Source organism: Nestor notabilis, unplaced genomic scaffold, assembly GCF_000696875.1.
Source record: "Nestor notabilis isolate BGI_N333 unplaced genomic scaffold, ASM69687v1 scaffold12834, whole genome shotgun sequence".
Lineage (NCBI taxonomy): Eukaryota > Metazoa > Chordata > Aves > Psittaciformes > Psittacidae > Nestor > Nestor notabilis.
Window position 1 is genome coordinate 969 of NW_009924331.1, and position 18,260 is coordinate 19,228.

General features: G+C 41.9%; 1 protein-coding gene across 1 annotated transcript; it reads right to left on the bottom strand.

The window, feature by feature from the left end:
* Positions 1-814: 814 nt before the first annotated feature.
* BCO2 (beta-carotene oxygenase 2) lies at positions 815-18,059 on the bottom strand. The gene is made up of 12 exons (XM_010012558.1): positions 17,951-18,059; positions 12,336-12,540; positions 11,045-11,256; positions 9,429-9,544; positions 7,647-7,749; positions 6,328-6,456; positions 6,044-6,204; positions 5,324-5,491; positions 3,263-3,400; positions 1,788-1,970; positions 1,256-1,366; positions 815-928 (listed from the first exon to the last, which is right to left on the bottom strand). Exons 1-12 carry the CDS (start codon positions 18,057-18,059, stop codon positions 815-817), a joined length of 1,749 nt encoding a protein of 582 aa, XP_010010860.1.
* Positions 18,060-18,260: the final 201 nt, after the last annotated feature.

Here is an 18,260-nt window from a genome sequence, read left to right on the forward strand (position 1 = left end):
CTCAAATTAAGAGCAAAGGGATATCAAAGCCACAATTGGAGTTCTACGTGTTTCATATCAGTTGAATTAGGAGGAGGGCAGCAAATGTTAGCCATCAAAGCTGTATCCAGCTATGCTGTTTAAGCAGGGGCATGGTGACGATGTGTTGTGCATGTCTACAAGACCATGTAACACAGTAAGATCCGTGTCAGGGTTGCAGCTGTTGTCTCTTGTGGCACAGGACAGAGTTGGCCATGGGTCTGGTGAGGGCAGGGAAAGAAAGGAATAAACTTCACAAGGTTTTATTTGAGGGTACCATAAGTGTACAGAGAAAAGCACTACAAAAGTACAGCTTCTGTGAGGATTTGCACCTGCCTTCTGGAGTTCATGGAAGGCAATCTTCATTCAATGGAGTGAAATTACATCCCTCCATTGGGCCTACCTGTTACTAGTTGGTTTTACTCCTCTCTTCTGCTTTACACATTTCAGCCAAAATCACAGCCCTAAGCACCAATATTCTCTTCCATTTAGAGCGCGTTGCTACCAAGGGAAGGTATGGTCATCTTCGTTTCCATTTTCTCCATTGCAAGCCTTATTCATGGCAGCTTTTGCAAACTGCTGCTAACTGGTCTGCCAAGATAAAGCAAGAGGCTTCTGCTTTCCTCTGACCCTTTGCTGTTTATTGTTAGGAATGTAGTAGTAACTCAGAGGTTATGATACAGAAAAAGCAGTTACTTCATCCAGGGCATAATGCAAAGGTGGGAGATAAAAGAAAGCAGAGGTTTCTTTCTGAGCCTGATGCGGCCCTGAGTTGCAGGGATGACAAGATCTTCAGTCAGTGAGAAGTAAAGACACCATGGAATCCATAAGGCATTGGCACTGCAACTTCTGCTCGCCCCAGTTCTCGGAAGGTTTCTGCATCCAAGACAAGCAGGAAAGCACTGCAGCTCTGCAGGGTGAAAAGAAAGACAGAATGAATGCCCAGGCTGAATTTCATTTCACTGTCCAACCCACTACATCTGTTGCACACAAAGGAGCTCAAATGTACAACTAGGCCATACAGATACTTGGCCAGGAGCACTGATAGTCAAAGATGCCACTCAAGAAACACTGACATTCCAAGGTACACTCCTACTTGAAGTTTGCCTGGCTGTGCTGGGCAGTTGCAGAGGCACACGCATGGAACTATCTGCCAGAGAGATTGAAATTCAGTTTCGTGATACAGAAAGTAAACCTAAAACTATGTGACTTTGACAAACTAGTAACAGTAAGTTACCTCAGCTGGGGAGACCACAACAGACAAGATGACTCCACTGTCTTCTGCTGTGGCATTAGGCACTGGCACAAACACAGGCTCTGATGGGTAGGATCCATCCTCCTGCCAAATCTAGCAAGCACAGTAACATATGAATTTGTTTCTTATCATTAATACTTGTCTACTACAGTTAGCAGAGTTGTACGTTGGAGTGCTCCCCACAAAGATGCCCAGGCACACTCTGTGCTCTGAGAAACATATAGTTCAACCTTTTAATTAATTCTTTTGATTCTACAGTATGATGATGCCATTGTTGTGGCAGCATGCCTATTGTGCCAGGCATCATGCAAACAGGCAGTGAAAAGAGTTTCTATAACTCATTTCATCCAACAGCTTGCGCTGGCACAGATATAAGCTACGAGCTCAGAAAGCACCACCATCCTAGCTGGCACAGCCACCTTCACACCACCCTAATGCAGACCATGTTGTGCCCAGGTCAGTTCAGTGGAATGACTCCCATTGCTGAAAAAAAGATAATCTCACTTCACCTCACCTTGAAATTCTTGGTCTCCACATCAATTTTGATCAAGGAATCTCCAACCAAATGCCGAAAACCACATCCATAGAAGTAACGGTACCTCCTACCATTGTACTTAGAGTAGTTGATCTGGGGGAACTCCAAGCCCCCAACCTTTTCAAAGCCCTCAGGGTAGAGATTTTCATGTGTGCACCAGACCTAGAAGTATGCATTACACAACTGTCAGTTTAGCTTTGACTGGGCAGAAGACCTGACTGATCCCACCTACCCACTGCACAACCACTGTGGAGAAGAAATGATTAAAGATGAACCTGACATTGCACTTAGGCAGGTAGAAGCACCAATTCCACCTCTCTTATTGGTTTCACCCAAAGAACTAACTCATCATCACAGATGTTGGAAACTTCAAGAATCAATCTATCTATCTGATGTGAAAAACAGGAGCAAGTCTACATACTCCTGCACTCCTAGCTGTACTAATTTTGGCTGGAGTAGAGTTAATTTTCTTCATCACAGCTAGTATGGGGCTATGTTTTGGATTTGTGCTGAAAAGAGTGTTGATAGTTCACGGATGTTTTCATTACTGCTGAGCAGTGCTTATACAGTGTCAAGGCCTTTTCTGCTTTTCCCACCACCCCAGCAGTGAGTAGGCTGGGGGTGCACAAGAAACTGGGAGGGGACACAGCTGGGACAGGTAATCCCAACTGACCACAGGGATATTCCATACCATATGACGTCATGCTCAGTGTATAAAGCTGGGGAACGAAGAAAGGGGGACGTTCCAAGAGATGTAATTTTGCCTTCCCATGTAACCATTACACATGATGGAGCGCTGCTTTGCTGGAGATGGCTGAACATCTGCCTCACAATAGGAAGTAGTTAATTAATTCCTTGGTTTGCTTTGCCTGCATGCATGGCTTTTGCTTTACCTATTAAACTGTCTTTATCTTAACCCACAAGTTTTCTCACTTTTACTCTTCTGATTCTTTTCATCCCACTGGGGCAGGAGTGAGCTGTGTGGTGCTTACTTGCTAGCTGGGGTTAAACCACAACACTAACTCAAAAAATCCCAGATCCAGCCCTCAGCAATCTGATGTACAAAGTACATGCAGAGATGACTCTGCTCATAGTGGAAAACACGTGTTCTACACCACTGAATGCCACTCTGTATGGCTGTTCAAGAGCTGGAAGCAAAGAGCAGTTCTGTAGCCAGGTGAAAGCATGGGTGATTTCGTCAATGAAATATGGCCAATTAGCATAATGGCTCATAATACTCTTGGGCATTTTTGGTAAGTCACAATCTGTCTTTGCTCTCTCGTATAAGACAATGTGGTAACCTTGATACTAAAACACTAAATCCCATCTTAGTAATGACCAAACCTTGCTTGCTTGGTGGACAAGATCTGGGAAGATAATAGCACAGAATGTTAACTGTTGCAGACAATCTCATAACTGCCATAAATGCAGTTATGGAAGTCTTTAAAACATACCTTGCCATCTGCATCTTTCACAGCCCTTGCCAATGTATAAGACAGTGGGTTCAGATTCTTCCCCACGGGTGTGTCTGAATTCACATTCAGTGGGAGAACAAAGCGACGAGGGAAAGCTCGGGATATTGAGTCATAAATCTATTGCAGAGACAGAAAGTTATAGTGATGGAAATAGGAGAATGGCATTACTGGCTAAGTGCCTTTTTTGGGAACAATTCTGAAGCTTTAGACATTCCTCCCACTCCTGAAAACTTCTTTTTCTTTCTGTATTTTACCAGGTTCTGGTTAGGACTTTTCTTGTTCCGGTACTTTACAGCAGAAAACAAAAAGACAATCCATTAAATGGGTCAGCATTGTTTTCACAGTAATTAATGCTGAGTTGTGTATGCAAATCACTCAGCCTCCAAATCCAGCATAGAGACACATGCTGCACTATATTTTATTCAGTTGGAGCAGACTTACATTGGTCCTTTCTGCAGCTCGTCCACATATGCCCCACTGACTGTGTGACTTTGGTCCTTCTTGCCCAACCAAGATCATGAGCTAATAGGGGGAGCAAACTAGCAGCCCCAGTGTGGCAGACATTCTGTAAGTTGCATGAGAGGAATAATTCCACCATTGCCACTGAAGTTCTCTTCAAGCCAAGTTCAGAACCCATAATACTTTCAAATATTAAGCTTCTAAATAAAATAGGTGGCAAGGACCTGTTCTGGTGGTTTTCAGTTACTTCAATCTGTAACTCACCAGTTCAATGTGAAACTTCACTTTAAACGTATGTGTTAATCTTGAAACCCTATTATCAAACCTTTTATGTTCTGTGTAACCACAGTAAACTGACTAGTTGAGGAACTCTGCTAAACAAAATATGGTTAGTCAGCAAGAAAAACACTAAGCATGGGTCAGGGAAAACAGACAAATCATGCTCAGGCATGCCTGAGTCTGTCAGTTTAGTGTCCATTTAAGACTGTTCTGAAATGACTTGCAGTGATGTGTGTGTATGCAGTTTAATGGCTATGCTACTTGTCAGTTAAAGAATGTGGGTGTTGGAAACACATGCCTCATAAGGACATAAGGACACTTTCAGACAGATCAAATTATAGCTTTTGTGCTCAGCGAAGGCTGAACAAGAGCTGGAATCAGTTTATAAAACATATAGTCATATTAAACTATACTTGAATTAATGTTCACCACAACAAAGGAAAGCAGAACAAAATGACCCTATGGGGACACAACTGTACTTTTCAGATCAGAACCGACTTGCTTCTAAACAGGTCAGAACATAGACAGAGGAAGTTCAGAGTTGTCTGAACATGTTGCACAAATGCCTGCCCTTCACCCACAATACAACATATTTCCAATAAACACACCTGCAGTACAAGAAACTGAAAGCACCCCCACTTTTCCATTGTCTGACCTATGCAAAATAATGCCTCTTACATGGCTTTAAATGGTGCTTTTGACAGAGCTGGATGTAACAAGTGATTTATGGTTACATGCTATTGTGAGGTGAATGTGAGGAACAAAATAAGGGTTTCTGTGATGATTGTGTTTCTGTGAACAACATATAACAAAGGCTGGTTTTCTGAAGTAATGCCTTTAAACAACAGGGTTTGTCTTTCTTTTGCATGAAAAGTCATGCAAAAACTTACTTAAAAGTCATGCAGAAACTTATTTTGCACACTTTCTTGGGGGAAACATCTTATTACACAGGGATATGGAAAATGAGTATCATTAAAAATGAGGTTTTAAAACAGAAGTACATTCTTCTAGGCTGATAAGAGTTCTGTGTCACACACCAGTTTTAAACATTTCAAGGAAATGCTCCATAGAGATTATCTTCTAAAGGACTTAAAAGGAAAGAAAAATACCAACATATCAATAGCCCATTATTTTAGTTTTCCCTTGCAGTCATGGTTCCTTTTCCCATTTCACATCCTTCATCCTGTGGTCTCCCATACATAGTGTTCTCCATTCTACTAACCTGTCCCTTGCTTCAGAAAAGTAACTCAACCAGCATGGGACCCCATCAGATCCTATGCAACAAAAGTGCAGAGATCTTACCTGATCTAGAGCTTCTCCACTCCTCCGCAGGTTCTGAAGTTTGTAAGTACTTAGAGTTGTTCCATCATCCTGGCAGCACAGATCAAGGACCACACAGCCATGATCTTCAAAGGCATTGATTTGATGGAAAGAAGCAAAGGGCTTACTGTACCACTGTCCTGGGAGCACCTACGGTGACCATAAGTGAGGTTAAATTTCCTCTCCAAAGATCCTAGCACCTCAACGAGTTGGGGGTTTTTCTCCCCCATTTCATTCCCCACTTATTCCTTGGTATTTGACTTGTGTTTGTGTTACTACAGAACGGCTACTTTAAGCCAGTAAGTAGGCAAAACCAGATGAAGAAAAGCAAAAATGTGAAGCAGCCCAGGATAGGCCCCTTGCTTTCATGACTGCATCCCTATAGCACCATTCCCATGACTGGCTTTTTTATACTCTGTAGTACTTGTGAACTGCATTTCAGTCCCTGACCTGGAATCCCAGGAACCCCAAATTGCTTATTTCTGCCTGTTCTTTTAGGGCTGGCAAAGAAGTTAATCAATAGAGAGGAAAATACATGAGATGATCCCACTTCTAAAAAACTACACTTATAAAGCCTATATTACAGTAACTTCTGGATTGATTCATACAACTATCTGTGGCTGCTACCCAGCACTCTTCTGTTGGGATCTAACATTTCAGCTACAGCTGCATAGCTGCTAGAGAGGACAAAGATCCACGTACCTCTCCAGTGTGCTTATTCACCACGTGGAAGCAAGTATTGTACTCAGGCTCCCAGCTTATCCCTTCAGAAATGGCTTTCCCACGGAGTTTGGAAGTGATAATCTGCAACAGATTCAGCTTGATGGGTTGCTCAATGAAAATGATGTAGTTTTCACTCATTCCTGAAAAGAGAAGGAAGGAGGTATCATCTGAGCACTAGGCAATGTAGGGGCAGAGGGCAGTGAACAGCCCTATCTGCCTCACAGTAGGCTAAATCTGGAGTTTGAGATAGAAAGTATTCTTACCAAAGCTGTGATAGTAGGAGGGTTTCATCCTATCCATTGGAGCAATGGAGCACAGTACTTTCGCTCCTTCTAACGTGTCACTACAGTTTGACTTCTGTGGAGGGACCTGAATGATGTTATACCTAGACCCTGGAAAGGAGAAAGGGTGAGATGCAAGACTGTCCACATTCACAAAACCAAAGTCAGGCTCTCTTCCTTTGTGTTTCCCTAGGACACATGGAACCATGGTCATAGCTAAACTGAGCAGAAAACAAAAAGCCAGTTGTTAAATCAATAAAACAATCTACGGAGGATTACCTAGCAAATAAAAAAAAGCAGCATGAAAGGAAGTAGAACGATCTTCTCAGTATGATAGACTGCCATCTAACTTTACTGTCTGCAATGCATTTCTTATGTTAATTTAGATGATCCTATAAGAAAAGGATCAGAAGAAAACCAAGTTCATAGTTTGTGCATCAAAGGAAATTAAAACTTGAGCCTTGGTGATTACTTATACTCATTTAATAAATCTGACCACATGGGCAGGAAAGAATGGCATATTTGAAATATTAATCTACAGTTTGGTCTCTCCAGCTGAAAGCATGTGCTACAAAGACAGATATTGCTAAAGCCAAAAGGAAATGAAAACAGCAAGAATGAAAAATGACCAAAATAGGGCAACTCTTCAGTGAACTGGAACCAGCCTGAGGTATCACAATGAAGAGCAGTGGCTGTTTGCACAGGCCTCAGGCATGTGAAAAAAGAAAAGGCTTTCATGTAACTAATAGTGAATGCTAGCTCTGGGCAGCCACGTAGAGGTAACTAGATCCCAACTAGATGCAATACTTATAGTTTTGAGAATAAGAAGAATATCCCAGAAGATTTAGCTTTGCTGTAAGATAGCCAGGTCTCTCTAATAAAGTCTACCTTCTCTCCTGTATTAACCCTTATGGTTCTTATCAAAAGCCACTTATTATAAGTGGAAAACATGGCTAATTGTCAAAACTCTTCAGATGAGGCTTCAGTGCTGGATCTGACTTCAAAACTTGTTCTCCTGCTTTCCACCAAAGCCTGGGAGAGGAAGAGTGGAATCTGTTGAATATACACAGGCCGAAGTCAGAAGCAAACTAATTGCTAACAGAAGCCATTTTTATGGGACTGCCTGACATTCTGAAATAAGAACTAATCTGGTTTGCCATCATTCTGGCACAAAGAGAAACAGCATCTTCAAGGTCTCTTTAGACACTGAAGTTTCTTTCAGGAACTGCTCTTTGAAGCAGCAGCAAGAAGCAGCCTGTACACCCTGTCCACAAGCCAGGCCTGTTCATGCCCAGTCTTACCATGTTTCCCATACGAATTGCCCATGTTGTATGTTGTCCCATCAGACTCATAATGAGGATGAGCAGTGGCCCCATTCACTGCAACAAATTTGCTCCAGTCTACCTGCAAATGCCAAAGAATTTCAGTCAGTATAGAAGTTTTCTGTTGCTCTAAATGTCAGTTTCACGAAAGTCTGAAGAAAAATAGCTGGATGATTATGGCTCTAGTGTGGGATCTGGACTTAAGCCTTCATTTTACCTGGAATCTTCCTAAAATCCTTGAAAATTAACAATGTTTCTCTCTGTGTTAGTCCTACCAGTAAAATGTCATCAATAGCACTAGCCATTTCTCTGGGAGACATGAAGGTTACTACTGGCAGGAAGAGTTGACACAGTGGGAATGTTGCCCTTATGAGCATTGTAGCTAGGACCCCATGTGATAACCACAGACAGACATGCATGAAGAGACAGCCACTGCCCCAAAAAATCACCAGGTTTTTTGAAAGTACCTATAGCTAATCGACAGAGTTTACTCTCCTCACAGAAAAATCAGTTTGGCTTCGATGTGGACAGCTAGAAGGAAAAGTTAGGACAAAGGTACAGTTGTGAGTACTGTTAACACGTACTCCTAGTTCCTGGGTTAGGGTGTCATTTGGGCTCATACAGTGCAGGGGCTGTGTTGGGAAGAAAGACTGAAGGAAAAAGTTGGAGGAAGATCAATCAATGCATCTCAGAAGCAGCTTAAAAGGGATTTTATTTTAATGAGAAGATGGCTCAGAGCTGAACGTTCTAACTAAAAGTACCCACACATCTTTTCATCACTGCATTATGGCTTACAAAACAGGCAAAACGTCAAACTGTCAAACTCAAGTAGCATGCTATACTTCATAAACAGTTTCTTCATGACTCATAACTGATCCTATATGAAGGGAAAGACTCCTGGAATGCCTCCCGTGAGATCTGAGGGTGCGCTAAGCCTGGTATTTTGTGGTTATTAAATAGCCTGTGGTAACATAACATACAGGCACAGTAGCTAAAACTGATTTAGGAGTGACAGAATCCTTCCTCAGACCTTCTCACATTCCTCTAGCCCATCTAATACCCAAATTCACTATAAGGGTGCAGGCAGGGGGACATATGCTTTCATTTCACAAGTCATTCTTCCCTCAAATACAGCCACACTCCTGTGAGATGATGCACAGAACAGATAAGAAGACTTCTACTCTGACTTTTCAAGTCACTTGCTAACATGGGAGAAAATAAAGTGGCAAAAATGAACTCTGACTTGACTTTACATTGACTTCACCTATTCACAACAGAGAGTTTAGTCCAGACTCCGAAGGGCAGTTTTGGAGTGTTTAAAACTGGGAGTGGAAGAAGGAGATAAAGGGCACAGACAGGAAGAATGAAGAGACAGGGCAAGAATACTAATCTGAGATCAGTGATGTGAACTTCTTCCTGTATGCACTTTTACCTTTCACAGGCTGGTAGATACAGACAAGTCCAGACAAGCAGCAACTGCACTGTAAGAGTGCCATCTGTACTCAGACGGAAATTAGTCTATATGTGTCTCCCCCTTGCTTGCTACAGTGGGTGGTGACTGAATCTTCACTCATGAAAGCTGCCTTATTGCCAAGAGATTTTTCAGGAACTCAATCACACCATGAAGAGATGCTTATTGCTATGGCCCAGAGCTGCAGTGATAATTTCTTTTGGAATCTGGCTTCCCCCTTGCTGTTCCTAGAAACAGCAAGGAGTACCTCCTGTATCATAAACTAATCCCCTTATCCCACTTGCCCACACCTTTTCCTTTGTTTCAAGTGTTTCCGGGTCCACTTTGTACATGAAGATGTTCTCACTGCTGGCATAATAGTCTCCTTTATACACAACGTAGTTCACACTGGCATTGTCACTTGGCTCTGAAACGAAATCCTGTATTTGTACACAGCTCTGTTTAAGCATGCATCATATTATAGCAAGTTAGACATGTTTAAACAAATAAACCCATTTACAATAATCTAATCCCTGTGACTGATACCTCACTAATCTACAAAATTATCTATTAATTACCTCACTAATCTACAAAAGCACTCAGGAAATTGTCTGCACAACTGAGTTCAGAAGAAAAGGACAAGGACTAGTTCTGGAGGAAATCACTGCAGTGAAGCCAAGATAATCTTTGTACTGTCATACACCCTTTGTTTCTGACCTCTTATTTCTCTCCCTTCAATCCTTAGCCAAAGTCCTCTCTTCTGACAGCCATATGAAGAGTGCCTTGTTTGATTTACAGCATTGGAAACAAGCATTCAAACAACACTTGAAGCTACAACTTGAGCTGAGGGGAAGGCAGGGACGCTATTTCTGTGACACAGCCTGGACAGGTAATGCCTCTTCTTTCCCTCTTCTCTTTCTCTTTAGTACCAAGTCAGGTAGATGCCTTTTCAGAGCTATGCACACACAACAGCCAGAGGTGTTCTTGCTACTCCTAGGGGAGCTGAGACTCACTAGACAGGTGGCTGAGAAGAGCTGAGGAAAAAGCAAGTCCCTCATTGCCGGGAGCAGGAACACAGAGCCTGAAGTTGCTACAGAGAAAGCCTGGAGAACAGGAATAGCCTGCAAGTGTGTAAAGAGTCAAATAGGCACAGGTGTGCAACTTCAACAGCCTGTTGGAGTTTGGAAAAGAAGATGAGAAACATAGATAGCATTGAAATTTATTGAGAGTGCTGGCATGGGGAGTTGGGGAACTAAGCAGACCAATGAGTGAAGGTATGAGCACCTCTGAAGAGAACAGAGAGAGGACAGGACAGGACAGGCTTCACCTCACCAGGGAAAATAAGAAGCAGAAGATGGTCACACATGTAAGCAACAAGTTGCAAACTTCAGGTCTGTTCTGCTTTCAGTGGAAAGTACTTTGCTTGCATTTAAGCCTACTTCTTTTCTGACATACATAGAATCCTATAGGTAATAGTTCTTCCATTCCTGCACAATACCGTCTCTTACCCTACTAATATTATCTCCTGCACCTTAGTACAGGAAGGGATTAGCCCACTTACCCTACAAGCTTAGCAAGGCAAGGTGTTTAAAGGGCAAAGCTGTATCTCAGGGCGAACAGCACATTGTAATGCTCATTATCAGGACTGCACAGGGTGCTCTTTGTGGAATGATTTCCGTTGGAAATTTGCAACAAACTCTGGAATCAAGGTGAGCCGAAGTGGCGCTAAAACATTAAAGTGAATGTGTCTCTCGCAGCTAAGTCTGGCACCAGCTTGCATTTTTGTTGGTTTTGTTCCAAGGGGTCATCTTCAAAGAAGAACATGGGCTCAGAATAGGTCTACCAGACTTCCTTACATCTCCCTTTAAACCTAACTACAAGTTCCCCAAATCTCAGAACACTTTTTATTTCTTAGAATCCTTCTTACGTGGCATCTCAAAGCGTGACATGAAGCGCCCAAAGACACTCTTGCATGGGTCTGGCATTGCCAGCGTCCCAAATTCTGAGACCATGATGCGGTTATGCTGGCTGTTAGTCAGGTAGGAAGTGCTCTGCAGAAACTTGCTCCGATATGTCACTGTGCCATTTTCCAACTGGAATTGATGCAACAGGGCCATGCCATCAAACCAATGGTTAAATCTTCAAGAAGAGATAAATAAGAGAACAAGAGTTGGGCACAATATGTTGTTCTGCTATACTGTTCCCTCCTGCCTTTAGGTTTATTATTCTTTGTAAAAAGCTAATGCCCAGATCCCATGAACACTTCAACATGCATAGCCTCATCTAGGAAAACTTTTGAACTGAATGAAACAAAGTGTATTTGCAGCTGTGGGACCTGAAGTTAGATTCTGACTTTCAGTGAGATTTGGGCTCCCTATATTACTTTTGAAAGTGGACCTCAGGGACTTCTGAAAATGCTATGTATAAGCTTTTGGGAGAAATAATCTATACTGGTAAACTCTGCAGATTCCTGCAAAGGGAATAGAAATTGTGCTTTACTGTAGAACAGGAATAGATATTATTACTGGAAGTCCAGCCGCACAAGAAAGAGCCTGTAGCTCTCAGCTGGTTTTAGGCTTGTATTCCCTCTGAAATGAGATATCTGTGAGACTTTGAGAAAACTTTATGGTCTATCTCCAGAACTATGATAAGATGATCACCTTTGGCCAGTTGCTGCCATCAGATTCGGTGGAGGAAGAGCTATGTTTGTCAGCTAGCTAGAATGGCAGATTCCAAGCCAAAGGCAGCAGTTGCCTTCTCGAAATATTTTAAGACATTATTTTTAAAATGAGAGGCATTTGCTTCTAAAGCAAGTCACACAATTTAGTGCAATCAATTTCATAGATCCTCCTCCAGATTTCAGAGAGTTCATAGGATGGACTTCGTTAATAACAAAGGACTAAGAGTGTGAATGTTGTAATCCCCAGCTCTGTTCCCTCATTATACCATTCTGAGTAGGTCACAGCCTCTCTGTGACTCTGCTTCATTAACCTTACTAAGTAAACCATGCTCCTATTTTCAGAGAGCTCACTGGGACATTCCAGATGAGGGAGCAACTGTTCTTAAAATATGACAACATAAGCATTTCTTCCTTGTCTTACTTAAAAAGAAACTACAATGTGCTTCAAACAGTGGTGAGACATTTGAGGGGGTCCCCTTTAATTTTAGGCAGAGCTCAGGCCAGAATCATCTGACAAACTCACCAAACCTGGACTTACTTGTCCTCGCCAAACTCAAACTTTCCAGGACCATTCCTCAGAAGATTGCCGTTTATCCATTTGGGAATATGTCCTTTAATCTTTGCTGGGATGGGTTGAAGGGTCTCCTCTACTGTCTGCATTAAGGGTGAGATGCATTGCAAACCCTTGGGGCTGTGGAAGGTGATTTCCTCTTTTGATGGGCTGGGTAGGAAATTCTTTAAACCTGCAAAGCAAGCAGTAAGAACAAAAAGCAGGTGACTAAGATTTTTACTTGAATAAACAGACAACTGCTAGAGCTTGAGTTTGGATGTCTAGAAGAACAGCATTCAGCTATTCTTGGCTGCAAGCAACCAAGCTGTAGCTGATATTCAAACAAAAGCTGTGTTCCCGTAATACCACACACATCCACAGGGAGCTGAAAATCCAGTGGGTTTAACTCTACTGTAAAGAATCCATTGGAGACACCTGTTTTGTAGTCCAAAGGAGGTAATAAAATACATATTGATGATAGAAAAGAGAATGTCTCTTTTAATAAAGAAGCTTCTATTCTGAGTTTATTTTAACAAGTAACTGAGAGGAAGTAACACATGGCTTTAAACTTAAACAGGGGAAGTTTAGGTTAGATAGAAGGAAGAAGTTCTTCACAGTGAGGGTGGTGAGGCACTGGAATAGGTTGCCCAAGGAAGTTGTGAATGCTCCAACCCTGGAGGTGTTCAAGGCCAGGCTGGACAGAGGCTTGGGCAACATAGTTTAGTGTGTGGTGTCCCTGCTCATGGCAGGGGGGTTGGAACTAGATGATCTTAAGGTCCTTTCCAACCCTAACTATTCTATGATTCTAAGATTTATTATAAGAATCTGTGAGGTTTCAAAAAGAAATCTGTTCCAAGCTGGGATGATACACAGAGCAATGTTGAGGGGGAGCCCTAAAAATAATCTCCCAATGATTTTTGACGAGCAGCCTGCTGAAAGAAGTGATAGAAAGGAGCTAGTCTTACTCTTGCAGACCAAAGCTACAAGCAGATTGATGTAATTGGAGATCTTGTAAAGCAGTGCATGTAGACAATGCTGCCAAAAGCAAGGCAGAGCTGCACACACCTCAGATAAAAAAACTTGCGTTCTAAAACACCTTCTAACTTCACCTTGGTATCACAAAGGAAGTCAGGAAGAATACAAATGAAACTGAGCTGAAAAACATTTATAGGACAGAAGAAAAAAGATTAAACAGTTTTCCTTGGTGAGTAAAAGCTAGCATCAGAAAAGGATGATTTCTGATGGAGCCTCTTCTTTGAATGCAATATCCCCCTTATTAGGCATAGTTACAGGACAAAAGCATCAAGAGAGCATGAAGTGATTGGAATGCTGTCTGCTAACAGCACATAGTTATTGGCTCCAGTAGCCTGGCTTGCAAAGCCTCATCAACACAAGGATTGTTTTAGCAATCCATTTAGCTGCAGAGGTCAGTTTACCTCAAAAATATGCAGGTTGTTGACTTCCCTCCCAGTGCTATCACCTCCTCACCTAACACAGGCTTCACATCTACAGGTCAGTGGTGTGGCTTTGCTACACTGGTCCATCCTCTCTGTAAGACTGCTGAGTCCTGCACTAACCTAGAATTTATGAAGATATAGGTCTAAGTGAAACACTGATAAAAAAAAGACAGCATGGCATACAGAAATCCATTCCTGAACCAGGTCTAGTACAGACAACACCACATGCTAAACAGAGTCCAGATTGATACTAAACTTCATTCTGATTTTTTGATGTAGCAATTTCTTCTGGTTACACTAGTCACTTTCACCACTACTTCTTCTAGCCTACATTCTTTAATCCACACGATTAAGTGAAGCTGCTGTACAATTTACCTGTGAGCCTCTGAAACGATACTTTCACATGTACAGAGGAAAATTGCTATTTCAGACAGAAGAGTATCTGCAAAAGAACTGAGTTGGCAGACAGCATTTTTCTAAGTGTGCTTCTTTAGAACAGCCACAGACAGAATGGGTGTTAGGCATGCAGGAGGGTAAATTGCAAGATCCCTTCAATGTAGTTCTCTGGCTTGCCAATCCTCAAATCCTTCTTTAGATCTCTAATATGGTAAGTCAGCTAGATAAAGAAATCAGGCTGCAGGACTTAAAGCAATTAACCTCAAACCACCAACATCCTCTCCCTCTTAAAATTCAATTAAGTTCTGATTAAATCCTATATGAAGCACTCAATCTGATCCCACCATTAGTGCTTCAGAGTATTTCCTTAGACATAAGGAAGCTTTTCACATCAACAAACACTTGGCAGGTTTAGTGACTGCAATCAGTATTTGCAGAAATGCAGCTTTACTATGCCAAGCTACTGTTTGTAAACATGTAAAATATTTAGGGAAAAAAAATGAAAGCAGTGTGTTCCTAAGGAGGTATTTTTGCATCCAAGCAGAAACAAAGGTGGCCTGACCAAGGGCAGCACTACACTGAAACTTCCTGGACAGCAGTGTGGGAATTTAGAAGAATACACTTCAGAGAAGAGCCTGAACAACACTGGGTCATCTCATCCCATTTGTTGTCCCAGAAAGCGATATATATGAACTCTATCTTATGTTTCCTCACACTTATCCCCTCTTTGGACGGTTGTTCATTGCCCAGATTACTAGAAAAATCCTTTGACTCTACAGGCGGACTGTATTTGTAGGACAATTTGTCCCCCTTGTTCTTCTGTGAGCACTGTTAGGTGGCTGTGGTAGTTCTCCCTCTCATGTGGTGTTTACCACATGTATTTAGAGTAAGGAATCATATCACTTCCTAAGCTAAGCAAGCTAAGTTCTTTTCGTTTTTCTTCTCCTGTGATCACCTTGCCATTCACATGATCAACTTAGTAATCCTTCCTGAAATCTGATCTAGTTAGAATTCACCTACTTAAAATTCCTTCCAAGACATAGTCTAGAAGATGTCTGAGAACAGGCTATATACAACAAGAATGTGTTAATATCCTGTTCTATCAGACCAGAGAGAAAGAAACAAGCATATCTTTCTAGCTTTCCTTCTGGGAACCACTCAAATGCGCTGAAGATCCTGATAGTAATGCATGCAAAATGTAAGCAAAGCATGATTTGATTTTGACCCACATGGGTCAAACCAATTTTTCAGAAATATGACAAGTCTTTCTAGGACAATTCTGGAAAGCCAGAAGGGGAGGGCTACTAGGGGAAAAAAAAGGCAGGTTTGCTCAGGTGAGTTTGTTTTGAAGAGATTCAGGGCAAGAAACAGAAGACAAAAATAAGCAACGACCTCCTCTAAACTTGGCACAACACAAAAAAATGTGTCTTTTATTCACGTTACGTAAAAAATGCCTCAGTACTGTAGATAGCTTATTCAATCTGGAAACAAGGTGGTGTCAGGAAGATCCTTACCTACAATTAGAGTGACTACAAGGGCGGTTAGGCGGATGCAGTCAGACAGTCCTTTGCAGGGACTCTATGCAACCTTGCCTTTTCTAATTTGAGGAATCATTATCTCTGCAACATACTGAGACTTGATCAGTAGCAGCAGCAGCAAACAACTCTGGCTAATTAGCACATGGTGCTAAGACCAGAAGAGCTGTGCAACACTTACTCCCCTGACAGCACAGGAAAGGCTTGCATTCATTTCAAAAAATCAAGTTGCTGCAAAAAAAAAGAAAAAAAACCCAGCGAAACAAAACATCACAGTGGCACATCCTACACTTCTTCCCTATTAAAAAAACCATCCGAACAAAGTCTACACTCTAATCATAGTTTAATACTAAAAACTGCTGTGTTTAACTGCATCTACTTTGAAAAGCACTGAGCAGATAGAACAAACACTTCCTACTGGAATGCACTGCGGATGAGCAATTGTAATAAAGGTGTATCACCTTCAGATAAAAGCTCTGTCATAAAGCTTAGCTTATTTTAACATCCAGCTACCCAAAAATCATAGAATCATACAATGGTTTGTGTTGGAAGGGACCTTAAAGTTCATCCAGTTCTACCCCCCTGCCACAGGCAGGGCCCCCTTCCACTAGAGCAGGTTGCTCCAAGCCCCTGTGTCCAACCTGGCCTTGAACACTGCCAGGGATGGGGCAGCCACAGCTTCTCCAGGCACCCTGTGCCAGTGTCCCACCACCCTCACAGGGAAGAGCTTCTTTCTAATGTCTAATCTAAACCTACCCTCTTTTAATTTAAAGCCATTACCCCTTGTTCAATCAGTAGAAGACTCAAGTCTCTGGAAAATACAGCAGACAGACTGGTTTTTCATCTTGAGCAGCATTTAAATTAACATTTAATTAGACAAAATAAAATACTGAGTCTGTTCTGACTGCACTCCAAAAGAGAAGAAGTGAATAAGCAATAAATCAAGTGCAGTACAGTCCCAGTTGGGTTTACTGTATTTGCTTGAACATAATACCTGAAAATCAGCACAATATTACAACCTGCCATCTCATACTCCAGCTTTCACCCTTTGCCTTCACCGGACTTGAACCCCTCAGCTTACCTGAGTGTCCCACACTGATTTCTAAACTGAAGTTATTGCACTTGCCTTGTATCTGCTGGGAAGTTCCCGTACTTGACTCCTTGTTCCATGTAGCTTGTTGATTTCCCATTGTCAGAGACTCAGCCACCCAGTTCCTTGCTAACAGCAAAACAGCACATAAAAGAAGTGACAGAAAACACAGAGGAAAAGAAATGGAGAAAAGGAATGGAAAAAGGCTTGTCAAAGGGAGCTGAGGGAGAAAAGCAACTGTGAACTGTGCACACTCTCGCATATGAAATATCTGTTGATTTCCTAAGGACACCTATAGAAATAGGTTCTACACTTCCAGGGTGTTTTCCTGCTGAAAAAATGAAAAAGCGTAGTTTCTTTGTTAAATATTGATTTACACCATCAAGTCCTTGGAACAATTGTCCTAGAAAGGTACTCTGAACCTTTTTTGGGGTTTTTTGTATCTATGGATGTATTCTGGTGGCAAAACAAGACAGATTTGAGACCCTTTCAGCTCTATGGATACACCAGAAGCAATCCTTTGATTCTCTAGGGGAGAAAAACAACATTACCACCATCAAAAAGCAGAGATTCTGGTGAATTAAGTCATGATCTTTATTGATTTCTATTTTATGATAGTAGATCTCACTATCAGACCAAAAATAAAGAGAGAGAGAAAAAGGAAAAAAGACTGCTCAATTTGTGCAATGATACAATGACGGCAGAAACTGCAGAGCTCAATGGTGACACAAAATCCCTTGGAGTAGTTTCCCACTTGTATGTTCAGATCAAATCTTCAGTAATGCTGCTGCTCTAAACAATCCTCTCCCTTTCACAGCCCGCCTACATGTCTCACAGCAGGCTCCCTTGCAGAGAGAATCTGCTGCTTACTGGTTTTCCAGCTCTAAACCATCAATATCTGCTAGTAATCCGAGAAAATCTGTGCAATATACTTGCCTCTCCTGCTTTTCAACAAATAACAGAGAAATCCTAATTCCTAAATAACACTTCAAATTGCTTACTTTGAATTTCTGATCAATAGAAATTAAATTGCTCAAACGACGTGTAGCAGCAGCAGCTCTTAAAAGCATCAGAAACCCCCTTCCCAAGATGGAATAGAACGATTTGTTTGTTAATGCATTTTACCTGGAATGAATTGCATCAGAGAGCAAAGGAAATGACGCAATATAGCAAGCAGGAGGCTGGTGGCAGACAAAAGGATTTTGGAAAACATATTCCACTCAGAAGAAGGCATCAATCGGAGATGGTCATGTAAAGGTACCGTGCCAGGATGATAGTGTGCAGCCAGCACTGATGGATCGGTTGAAGAGCTTCCCGACATCATCATTTCAGAATAAAAGCCATGAATATCTTCCCTAGCAGGTCAGGATGAACGAGCCTGACTGCACTGCACTGCTATAGCTGGGCAACACAGTCGCAGGGCATGGGGGAGACC

What these genes read in the sequence shown, in the direction of transcription:
- BCO2 (XM_010012558.1), bottom strand. Translation starts at nt 18,059, where the DNA reads ATGCCTTCTTCTGAGTGGAATATGTTTTCCAAAATCCTTTTGTCTGCC. An exon ending in TGAATAAGCACACTGGAGAG is followed by an intron (nt 5,492 to 6,043) that starts GTACGTGGATCT and finishes TGGTCACCGTAG; the next exon opens with GTGCTCCCAGGACAGTGGTA. An exon ending in TGAAAGATGCAGATGGCAAG is followed by an intron (nt 1,971 to 3,262) that starts GTATGTTTTAAA and finishes GCATACTTCTAG; the next exon opens with GTCTGGTGCACACATGAAAA.